The 12179-nt window shown below is 46.6% G+C and overlaps 1 protein-coding gene and 1 long non-coding RNA gene across 13 annotated transcripts in view; one reads left to right on the plus strand and one right to left on the minus strand.

Moving 5' to 3' along the window:
- LOC120100812 (uncharacterized) overlaps window positions 1-3645 on the minus strand; it is a 122928-nt gene extending 119283 nt beyond the window's left edge. For all 10 annotated transcript variants that reach the window (XR_015671620.1, XR_015671613.1, XR_015671621.1 and 7 more), the window contains exon 1: window positions 3552-3645. This is a non-coding gene — a long non-coding RNA (uncharacterized LOC120100812). The remainder of the gene's footprint in view (window positions 1-3551) is intronic.
- A 170-nt stretch (window positions 3646-3815) lies between these two features.
- The window catches only part of Pcdh10 (protocadherin 10), a 63642-nt gene continuing 55278 nt past the window's right edge, over window positions 3816-12179 (plus strand). For all 3 annotated transcript variants that reach the window (XM_087626347.1, NM_001427768.1, XM_087626350.1), the window contains 3 exon segments: window positions 3816-7282; window positions 8848-8906; window positions 9412-9518. In XM_087626347.1, coding sequence (XP_087482473.1) covers window positions 4652-7282; window positions 8848-8906; window positions 9412-9518 — 2797 coding nt within the window. In that variant the 5' untranslated portion in view covers window positions 3816-4651.

Here is a 12179-nt window from a genome sequence, read left to right on the forward strand (position 1 = left end):
TATACGTGAACAGAGCCATCACTGTGTTTTCGAGCTTAGTTCCAAAGACTTGTGTGCTTTCCTTTTAAGTTGTGTTTGGCTAGTATGTGTGAATGGACCTAGTTCTTGGCTATCATTAACACAGGCAGCTACACTGGATCTGTGGCATTTACACTGTGAGGTGGGTGTAAAAGTGGCACATGCAGGGAGCCATCCAATTCAATCCTGGTCCCACCTAATGTTTAAAATCTTCCTTACTGGTGCATTTGAAAGTACTCCTTCCAATTCCTAGAAAAATGGCAAAACATCAGATTCTTTTTTTTTCTCTCTCTCTCTCTCTCAAAGTTCTGAGCACAGTGCAATAATAAGAGGATTTTAAAACAGATTGCTTCGGAGTCATATTAAATCACGGCAAACATTCGTTTATCCAAAAGCTAGTTAACAAACCTGTCTCTCCTGCCCTCTCCGGCAAGAGGTGGTAGACAGGAAAGCCACCCTATTATTTAGTTTCCATGCTCTTGGAGATCCTTGGTGCCCTCTTACTTCTGTTCTGCCTCACACGGGGGGGGGGGGGGAGCATTACCAACATTCAGATATAACCCAAGATTTTCATGAAAATTGATTTTTATACTCTCTTTACAAGTGATTAAACACCTTTCTCCCCCCTGTCCTGGAATGCAGTTTGTTAAGGAACAGACAGCTGGTGCTCCCTGGCCTCAGAGGATAGGGGAGGAAGATTGCAAGCATATGTTTGCTTCTCCCACTTCAGTACTCCAGAGCCCAGGGACAAAGTTCGCTGCACTTCAAAGAAGTGGCTCCCTTCCCCAGACTGCTGGGTCTATAACTGTGACTTCCCTAAACACTAGGATTCAAAGAAGGGTAAAAAAGGAAAGATTATGACGGAGTGGAGGCGAAAGTATTTGCTTAATTGCTACGGAGACAGAAAACAGACATGTTTAGCTCAAAAGGTATTTTTTGAAAGAAAAATTTAAGTACTGTTTTTGAGTTCAAGATCACAGGACTGGTTTCTTTCAAAGACTTTATTATAATGCCCACCTGCAAAGGGTTAATGCGAACGAACTGCCCTTGCAATCTTCCTTGGCTTGAGCTTTTTCGGGGAGGGCAGAAGGCCTGGATTGCTTTTATTTGGCTAGGAAGACCCCATTGTCATCCTTATAGTCCAGGGGATGGTGCCTCAGAGACTAAAAGTCAGCAAGGCCAGACCTATGGAGGAGCCTGGCTTTGCGTAGGGTCCCTGCACTCAGGCCTCTGTGACCTGCAGAATCCAGCAGAGCCCCCAACAGGCAGACCCTACAAAAGCAGAAGGCGGGCTCCACAGCAAAATTATTTCGCTTGCCCTATGCTCTTTTCGCCGCTAGGAGACGCCTGTAACCCACGTTTCTGGAGATAGTCCCCATTCAAACACAGCTGCCACCATTTAAAAAAAAAAAAAAAAAAAAAAGCGGCTCAAGTGTTACAGTGGATGCACTGATTATTTACAGGGAAATCTGGCCATCTCTTCACGTTCTCATCTCCACCTCGGCAAGCTCGCTGGCTTTCTGCAAACGCCCTAAGTCAGCTCAAACTTCAAGCTCCTTTCTGAGACACAAACCCTCTCTGCCAGCACATCTGCACTGTCATTCCGCAGCATGTCTCTCTCATGAAAACACGCAGACACACAAGTGTTCAGTTCGTACAAATAAACACGTTAAAGCATTACCGTCGCGTTTTAATGTTTTTAAAAAAGATCCGGGGTTTTGATGAGTCAGCTAGGGGAGCTAGAAAAATTGCATTTTAATGCTGTAGATCTGAAGGGAGGGGGAGGGGCGGAAAGCACAGATGGCCACGGTATATTAATATTCGGATACACTATGAGCCCCTTTTCATTGATCCACAGGTCCTTTTTCTGTTCTGCCGCTTCATTCTCCGCGGCAGACGTGAGGCTAAAATCATTTTAAACTGCAGCGGTTTGAGCTCGGTTTTGGCGGATGGTCAATTCACTGCAGCTGGAAAAAGGCTTAGCCATGTTTGCTGGCTCCTTTTCCACCTACCCTCTTAAAGGTAGGACCCATCGCTCAGCAAGAGGCAAGTAGTAGGGGTAGGGGATCAGGCTGTTAGACACAGGCTCTCCAGAGTGGTCAGAACATGCCTCGCTGCCAATCAAGCGTGGGGACCCGCACTCCTAATTTCTTTCCAGAAGGCACAGTACTATACCTTGAGGGCGGAGTGGGGGTGTTGGGGGGGGTGCTACTATTCCTTCCCTCCGGTAGCACTGGCGTTACTCTTGGGTCATTCATTACCAGGAAGTCTCTAGGGAATCATTATAGTCTTTGGCTTAAAGCTCCGCCGGAATATAAACAACCCATTTCTTGCGGGCAGCAAGTTGATTAGTATTAAGACATATTCTTCGATATTTATCCTTGAAGAATGGACATTCAGTGCGCTCTCCCAGCAGTGGAGAGTTCGTTCCCGCCGCCTTATAACTTCCCGGGAACTGGGCGTGTGGATGTACCTCAGGAGTGGGTACCCGTGGCTAGTCAGGCGCGCGGCTCCGAATCCCTGGGCTGTTCCCCAGGGATTCTCACAGAGCTGAGTGAGCTTGAGGCCAGTGAGGAAGAGGGCTAGCACCAGGAATGTGCAAATGTGCGGGTGGATTCCCGCAGCAGTGCACACTCGATCCCCTTGTGCAAGTACACCGCAGCGCTCATCGCCCCGCCCGCCCTCGCGGCCACCCCACGGTCATTCTCCAGAGAGCTGTCCCCAGGCTGGTCATGTTCCTTCCTACACCCCCTCTAGGTTGGACGCGGGGGGTGGGGTGGGTGGATCACCAGTTGTAAAAGAAAAATAAATAATTAAAACAGAAACCAGGCAATATAAAATAAAATAAAAGCCCGCGCTCTCCACTGCTTCCTGGCGCGGGGCCAGGCGAGGCGCAGGGATATAGCTAGTGCCTCTCAGTGATGGGTGGTGCTGGCTTCGGTGTCCTAGAGTGGATTTGACGATGGCGGGCTCCCATGCAAAAACTACAAAGAAGCCCCCAGTCCTTGACTGGGGTACTCACAGTTCGAAGCAATGTCCCCCAACGAGTTAATTTACTAAGCACGCATTTTGTGGGTAGACATTAGGTGGGTAGACATTCAACCATCTGCCCGTCTATAGGAGCTGAGCTGTCGCCCCAAGTCCCTTGGTCTGAATCCCTCCGCTTTAGGGGGATTCACCTCCGCACTCCCATTTCAGCCTGGTCTCTCCTCCCCACGCCTCCCCTTTGGACCCTCTTGTTCTGATTGACACATGCCATGCCATTTCATGCCCGCCTTTAAATTGTCCGCGCGCATCTCTGCCCGAGTCCCTTCCTTTGGTAACCCCTGCTGACTATCGGCCCCAAGGCAACTTTCCCTTCTTCTTGGTGATTTCTTTCCACGATCAGCAGGAGGGAAAACACCTTAAAGGAAAAAAGAATGTTAGCGTCACTGGAAACCCCGCTCCTTGGAGAGGCTACCGCAGCTGTTGCTATTATGTTTTCGTATTTGCTGATGCAAACAGGGGAACCTCTCTTATTCCCTGCCCATTACCTGCGGCTGGGGACTGGGAACTTTCCGCGGCAGAGTCCCCAGCAAGCGCCTCGGGACCTGCGGGCTGTTCTTGCTCTCACACTCACACTCACTCGGGCAGCCAAAGCGAGAGTTCTGCCCCGCCCCGCCTGGCTGACGTGTGACGTAACTACTTGACGGCCACTTTACCCAACGAACAGTCTCTCGGTGGGTGGTGCTCCTTGTCGATTGGTTGGCAGAATGAGGGCGCTGCGCAAAAACAGAGAAGCCGAGCGCTCGGAGCTCAGAAACTGCCAGCCGAGATCGCAAGCATTGGGGCTGAAGCAGGAGGCAGGATGGACTGAGAGGAAAAGAGGCAGGTTAGAGGGAGAGAGGCTTGGAAAAGGAACAGCAGAAAAGAAATCGCTGGTTTTGTTCACAGCAAAGCGAGAGCCAGTGGAGTTGAGGACACAAGACTATGAAAGCCAAGAAATGCAAAGAGAGGCAGAGGGAAGAAAATGACAAGAGGAACGTCCATCCGGAGAAATGAAGAGAATGAAAGTTTTATGCTGCAGAACGGCTCCGTGTTTTTCCGGCACAAAATTCTCTCGCTGTCTTTAAGCCCGCTCGCGTTTGCCAGCCGTTGATATCAAGAGGCATGTTCAGTGGTGCCGGCAGCTTCTCCTCTTCCTTCTTTTCCTCTTCATCTTCCTCCTCCTCCTCTTCTTCCTCCTCCACATTCTCCTCCCATCAGCAAGAAGACAAACCTAGGACAGTCTTGAAATATCGAAATTTCCTCCTTGGGATTTGCCAGCGCCGCGTTGCGCCAACACTGTCGGAATAAAGGAGGCTGACTATTGTATGATCGTTATTTTATTAATTGGTCAGTGGGAAGATTACGGCTGAGCATAGGGGACATCTGTCACCCTTTCTGCGCTAAGATTGAAAAATGAGGCTGGATTTGGAGACGCTCTAAAATGAAGCAAAAGGAATAAAAATTTTTAAGACAGCCACAGAAGCCCCCCACGCAGCACACTTTTATTTATATTTTTTAGATTATTATTATTTTTTTTTTGGTGGTTGGGGGGAGGTGATCGGGTAGCTAACTGGCTACGGGGGAGCTGCTTCCTTTCCTTTTGGAAATGATTGTGCTGTTATTCTTTGCCTTGCTCTGGATGGTGGACGGAGTCTTTTCCCAGCTTCATTATACTGTGCAGGAGGAGCAGGAACATGGCACTTTCGTGGGGAATATCGCTGAAGACCTGGGCTTGGACATTACAAAACTTTCAGCTCGCAGGTTTCAGACGGTGGCCAACTCACGGACCCCTTACTTGGACCTTAATCTGGAGACCGGGGTTCTGTACGTAAACGAAAAGATAGATCGTGAGCAGATCTGCAAGCAGAGCCCTTCTTGTGTCCTGCACCTGGAGGTCTTTCTGGAGAACCCGCTGGAGCTGTTCCGAGTGGAGATCGAAGTGCTGGACATCAATGACAACCCTCCCTCCTTCCCAGAGCCCGACCTGACGGTGGAGATCTCAGAAAGCGCCACGCCAGGCACCCGCTTTCCCTTGGAGAGCGCCTTCGACCCAGACGTGGGGACTAACTCCTTGCGAGACTACGAGATAACCCCAAACAGCTACTTCTCACTAGACGTACAGACCCAGGGAGATGGCAACCGATTCGCAGAGCTGGTCCTGGAGAAGCCACTGGACCGAGAACAGCAAGCGGTGCACCGCTACGTGCTGACCGCGGTGGACGGGGGAGGAGGGGGAGGAGGAGGAGAAGGAGGGGGAGGTGGTGGGGGAGTCGGTCTGCCCCCCCAGCAGCAGCGTACTGGCACGGCCTTGCTCACCATCCGAGTGCTCGACTCCAACGACAATGTGCCGGCGTTTGACCAACCCGTCTACACTGTTTCCCTACCAGAGAATTCTCCCCCTGGCACGCTAGTGATCCAGCTTAATGCCACCGACCCTGATGAAGGCCAGAACGGAGAGGTCGTGTACTCGTTCAGTAGTCACATTTCGCCCAGGGCTAGGGAGCTCTTCGGACTGTCGCCGCGCACCGGCCGGCTGGAGGTGAGCGGCGAGCTGGACTATGAAGAGAGCCCAGTGTACCAGGTGTATGTCCAAGCCAAGGACTTGGGTCCCAATGCTGTGCCTGCGCACTGTAAGGTTCTGGTGAGAGTGCTGGATGCCAACGACAACGCACCAGAGATCAGCTTCAGCACAGTGAAAGAGGCGGTGAGCGAGGGTGCGGCCCCTGGCACCGTGGTGGCTCTGTTCAGCGTAACCGATCGGGACTCAGAGGAGAATGGGCAGGTGCAGTGTGAGCTGCTGGGAGACGTGCCGTTCCGCCTCAAGTCTTCCTTCAAGAATTACTACACTATTGTGACAGAAGCCCCTTTGGACCGAGAGGCTGGGGACTCCTATACCCTGACTGTGGTGGCCCGCGACCGGGGCGAACCTGCACTCTCCACCAGTAAGTCGATCCAGGTTCAAGTGTCAGATGTGAATGACAATGCGCCGCGCTTCAGCCAGCCAGTCTACGACGTGTACGTGACAGAAAACAATGTGCCCGGTGCCTACATTTACGCGGTGAGCGCTACGGACCGCGACGAAGGGGCCAATGCAAAATTAACCTACTCTATCCTAGAGTGCCAGATCCAGGGAATGAGTGTCTTCACCTACGTGTCCATCAACTCAGACAACGGCTACTTGTACGCCCTGAGATCCTTCGACTATGAGCAGATCAAGGACTTCAGCTTTCAAGTGGAAGCCCGGGACGCCGGCAGTCCCCAGGCGCTGGCCGGCAACGCCACTGTCAACATCTTGATAGTGGATCAGAACGACAACGCCCCCGCCATCGTGGCGCCCCTTCCGGGGCGCAACGGGACTCCAGCCCGCGAGGTGCTGCCGCGCTCTGCCGAACCCGGCTACCTGCTCACTCGTGTGGCTGCAGTGGACGCGGACGACGGTGAGAACGCCAGGCTCACCTACAGCATCGTGCGGGGCAACGAAATGAACCTATTCCGACTGGACTGGCGCACCGGAGAGCTCCGCACCGCTCGCCGGGTCCCAGCCAAGCGCGACCCCCAGCGGCCTTATGAGCTGGTGATTGAGGTGCGCGACCACGGACAGCCACCCCTGTCCTCTACAGCCACCCTGGTGGTTCAGCTGGTGGATGGAGCCGTGGAGCCCCAGGGCGGGGGCGGGGGCGGAGGTGGAGGGTCCGGGGAACACTTGCGTCCCAGCCGCTCTGGCGGCGGGGAAACTTCACTGGACCTCACACTCATCCTCATCATCGCCCTGGGCTCCGTGTCCTTCATCTTCCTGCTGGCTATGATCGTGTTGGCCGTGCGCTGTCAAAAAGAGAAGAAACTCAACATCTACACGTGTCTCGCGAGTGATTGCTGCCTCTGCTGCTGCTGCTGCGGCAATGGGAGCTCCACCTGCTGCGGCCGTCAAGCTCGGGCGCGCAAGAAGAAACTCAGCAAGTCAGACATCATGTTGGTGCAGAGCGCCAATGTCCCTAGCAACCCGACCCAGGTGCCGGTAGAGGAGTCCGGAGGCTTCGGTTCCCATCACCACAATCAGAACTATTGCTATCAGGTCTGCCTCACCCCAGAGTCCGCCAAGACCGACCTGATGTTCTTGAAGCCCTGCAGCCCTTCCCGGAGTACAGACGCTGAGCACAATCCCTGTGGAGCCATCGTCACCGGGTACAGCGACCAGCAACCAGACATCATTTCCAACGGAAGCATTTTGTCCAACGAGGTAAGGCTGAAGCGAAAGAACCACCATCTCTCATCTCCTCCATCAGAAAGCCTCCTTTAGCCCGGCCCTGCATTTCTTCTGGTGCACTGTGTATTTTAAGGTGTTAGCGTGTTTGTGTAGCTGTGGGAAGGCGAGGATATTTGGGTCACCTTTTCTCACCTCTTGGTGTGTAACCTAACTTCCGTGTTGTTCTTGACTGCGCTCCACCCCTTTGATTTTATTTTCATTCCCTCCCCCCCATTTGCTTCTTTGCAACCTCGGAGCTTCCTCCTCCTTCTACTATATTTAAGGTTCTGCTTTCTTTCAAACCTGGGGGATATATGAGAAAAGCTTGGAGGGAAAGGGAAGTGTGGGGGAGGGGCCTATCACTGACAAAGGTCTTTTTTCTCTTTGCATCTGTCCCAGGCATTAATAAAGTTGATTCAATTTTGGTTTGTTTATCGCTGTTTTCAGTCGCGTGTACCAGTGAGCAATAGATTGTTTAACTTTATATGGTTGCCTAAATTGGATTGCATGTTTAGTGATCAGTTCCTTCTCTGAAAAAAGGAAAAAAAACAAAACAAACAAAAAAAAAAAAACCTCACAACCATCAAGTCAATTCTGCTCTGGACAGCTTTAACACAAGCTCTTGAAGCCGAATGACCACACAGTGTGAATTTGAATGAAGTTCCTTTGGCACAGAACCTTGTAAGAGTAAACTAACTGAAAGCTTGAACAATTGTCTTAAATATATCGGTTCAGTAGTAATTACTTTCTTGCCACCTTTTTATTCTTGTTTTGAAGGAATTGCCTACTGTTAGCTTCTTTCTTTAACAAAGAATTTGGCTTGTCAATTCCAATTTCTTTTTAAAAGGTAGAGACACAGTGGCAAAGATGAAGAGTGGGGAGTGGGGAAAACCATGCAAAACTAAGTTTGGACTGAGAAGGTGTGTGGGCCTTGGGGAGCCTGCAGAGGGCCTCTGGAGGGAAGATGGGGCAGGATTATGACAGTCTCTCTTGGCATCTCCTTATTTTAAGTCTCACATATAACAATTTGACTTCACAAATATTTGTATAGCTCACTTGTATCCTAAGTACCTTTGAAAAATAAACATCAAAATCATTCGAGAAAATATCCTAACTTTTTCTTATTGAGCGTGCTGTTTTTTCTTGTGTCCATTCGTATTCACTTAAACACTCTATAGACAAATGAAAGACAAGATACAGATTACAATCAGGGTAATTTTATGGGAGACACAACAGTTTATTAAGCCTAGGTATAAGGGTTTTGTTTGTTTTATTCTTTGCATTCTCCTTTTAAATATGACACATTTACTGTGGGCCAGCAAGCCTGTTTATTTCTTTTTAAACCATTACACCAGAATTAGAGAAATCTAGATTCTAATGTCTCTCCACATTTCTTCTGTTCCTAGTCAGCAGTCATCAGGCTGTGGTCTTATGAAAACCTTAAAATATGCACAATATATACATGTGCTTAAATCCAATAGAGTTCTTATTCTCTGAAGCAGGATGATGACTGCACCCTCTGAATTTTAGTGCTCTTTATTTATTTATTTTTTTCCTAGAATAAACACCAGCGAGCAGAGCTCAGCTATCTAGTTGACAGACCTCGCCGAGTTAACAGGTATGAACTATTTTCAATCCTTAGTTTTGTGTGTGAACATTGTTCTACCTTACATAAGTAGGAAGTAGGTGTGTTATTTCATATAAAAAGGCACAACGTATAAAGCATTTTATCCATTGAGGCAGGCATAACTACTGTATATAATTTATTTGCCTCTGTACTGTTTGCTATACAATATATTTTCATTTGTATAAAAATTATAAAATACTTCACTAGCTTCCATGACTTATCCACATACATGTTCATATATATCTTATTTAAAAAGACATACACTTGTACTTAGCTCCAGTCATAGAATAATGGGCAAACTTTGCATGTTTTATGTTGCAATTGACTGAAGGCTCCATTTTTAGGGAGTTATATTTAAGTGGTAAAATTGGGCTTCATGTGAAAATTCCAAAAGTCTGCAGCACACATCTGTGACCATGTGGTGGCAGAAGAATGTTTTCTGTGTTTCTTCAACTTTTTTTTTTTAATTCTAACATTCTCCTTTTTATGTTTCTAGTTCTGCATTCCAGGAAGCTGACATAGTAAGCTCTAAGGACAGCGGCCATGGAGACAGTGAACAGGGAGACAGTGATCATGACGTCACCAACCGTGGCCAGTCAGCTGGTAAGTGTGATCAAAGAGCAATCCAAATACCCATTATATAGTTATTTATTTAAATGCATCTCCAATGGATGATGGGTTAGGTAATGGTCTGTCTTCTATTGGTCATTGTATGCTCAAAGGAAAGTTGTGAAAAGTATTATATCTCTTTGGAGTGTTGAGGTTAGGAATTAGTTGACCAGTGGCCCATGATTGAGCCCTAAATTTAAACTCCATGCATACCAGAGAAACATATTTTGCATACCAAATATCACTTGAGAAGGAACGATGTTTAAAGTCACAAATGGGTTGAAAGTCTAGTTTCCAGTTTTGGGTCTCTGGGCTTCAGAACGTTAGTAACAGACATTTGATAATTAGTGTTGTTGAAGCATCTTTGATCTTCTCATATTTTGACAAGTATCAAAATCCAAACTCAAGCATTTGTCTATGTGGACTAACTAATGGTCAAAGGATGCAATTATAGTACAATATAACTTTTATATTTATTTTACTTCAAATTGCAAATATGAATTTGTTCTTTAAGGGTATATAATTTCTAATATTAATTACCAATACTAAAAGAACCCATACGAAATAAACCATGTACCTTAAGTTGATATAAAATTGGTTGTTTTGTTTTGTTTTTGACTTCCATTTGGATTTCACCCATGAAAGATGTTTGCTGAATTCTTTCTTCCTAATTCTCTTTTTATTTGAAACACAAGGCGATAGGAAAGCCTGGGAAATTCTTGAAACATCTGAAAAATGTCCATCACTGGGCTGCCTCTGGGTGACACCTATTTCTCTTGACACTTGACCTTCATTTTATTCCATAAAATGATGGAGTTTTAATTTTCAAGGTACTATTAATCCTTGAGAGTATTCATTCCTTAATACACTTGGTAGCCCTGGGAATGGTGCTGAGGCACTGTGTCAAAGGGCAGCGCACACCCAGTAAGACCTGGCAGCCTTGGTTGCTACAAGCTTCTCAGTTGGCTAATGTGTACTCTATCTGTGGCTGCTTAGTCTTGGGAAACCCAGGCAGGAGGAAAGGGGAAAAAAAGGCTGCTCAAGGGTCTCTTTATATTGCTGCAAGTCATTAATATGCAGACCTAATGAGACTTGAGAACTGCCAAGAATCCCCGGAGGTCCCTGCCCCTTGCGGGCCTTCACGCTAAGTGAACAGAGCATCTATTTAGTGTCTGGGATCCTGACAACAAACCAGATCTTGCCAGCAGTTTATATGTGAGTACAAAGTCCCTTTCATGTTTGCCCTATATGTGGTATATGATTTATTGTTATCATTTAAAAACTCTAAGTTTAGAACTATTTGTTTCTATTTTCCGCAAGTTTCTAATTTAACCCCAGCCTCTTACAACAAAAGGTTTGGCATAAGAAAAACTGCTACATGTTTCTTTGCATATATTTTATTTCTTTCCCACCCTCTCCCTTTTGTGGTTTTCTTTCTTTTTCTTTAAGTAGCACCCCAGTCCCAGTGAGCATTTTAGTTAGCCCAGTCACTTAGAAATACAAAATGAGCCTAATAATCTATGCAAAGGAAAAGGAATGAATAAAAGTTCTCAAGAAAAGCTAGGTTTGTTACATAGATATTCCTGGTAGCTGTCATCATGCAAGCTCTTTTATTTCACAACACAGTGTTGCTATTTTGTTAATGATTCTTTCAAAGAATTTGGGGATTGTAGAGACTTTTAAGGACCATTAAAATGCTAAAATGCGATCTGCCGAAGGTTTTAAGTAGGCAAGGCTGTGTTTAGTTTTCATCCTCTAAGTGCTGAACTTTTTGCCCCCCTATCTAAGTTGTTAAATGTGTAAAAGTGATATAGAATTACCACTCCATTTATGCAGCTCAGAGGTAACAGGGAGACACAATACACTGGGCACAATTGTTGCTGTTTTTCAGTTGTAAGGAAGCACTTACAGTGAGAAGTAATTGCACCTTTGTATTGAATTGTAATATGCTTAATTTTATAGTAAGAAGTATTGAGTCTTTTGAAAGTAAAAAATGTGAATGCATAAAATTAAAATGTCTTTGACTAAGTGATGTTTTGCAGCTCATATTAATGTTTTATATTATAAGCCTCACAGTGAGTAGCAGAAGTATTTCGGAAGTCAAGGTTGTTTAAAAAAATGGATTTATTTCTTTGTAAAGACAACCTATGGTGATCTTCCAAATGTGCCAAATTAGCTAGTTAAACAGATCTCACTACATATGTTAGGAGAAAATGTAAAGTGAATGGAGTCAAAGTGGAAAGATTGAAGATCCCGAATTCTCCCCTGAGCTGTGTCTCTTCCCAGTGCACAATGTGGCCTACTGTTTCACCTGTTCTAATTGTCTAACTTTTTTCCTTACATCTTCAATGTTTTCTATTGACAACCTTATCTTATACTTACATATCTGCACATGCAATATCCTTTCCTTAATTGTTTTCATTTTTTTGTCCTTTATTTTTCCCCTTCTTGTTTTTCTGCTATCTAAGTCTGCAACAGTCCCAAACCTTCACAGAAAGGCTGCTGACAAGAAGGCAGCTGCAGAGCACATGAGCTTTCTCAGCTGGCCACTGCACCTGGCCACTGCACCTGGCTCACAAAATTATTGGGCTTGACCACTGCTCCATGGCACTCTGCTTTCTGTAGCCTTGTCAAGGTGCTTTCCGTTTTTTTCAG

Source organism: Rattus norvegicus, chromosome 2, assembly GCF_021556685.1.
Source record: "Rattus norvegicus strain SHRSP/BbbUtx chromosome 2, alternate assembly SHRSP_T2T, whole genome shotgun sequence".
In the NCBI taxonomy this organism is placed as follows: Eukaryota; Metazoa; Chordata; class Mammalia; order Rodentia; family Muridae; genus Rattus; species Rattus norvegicus.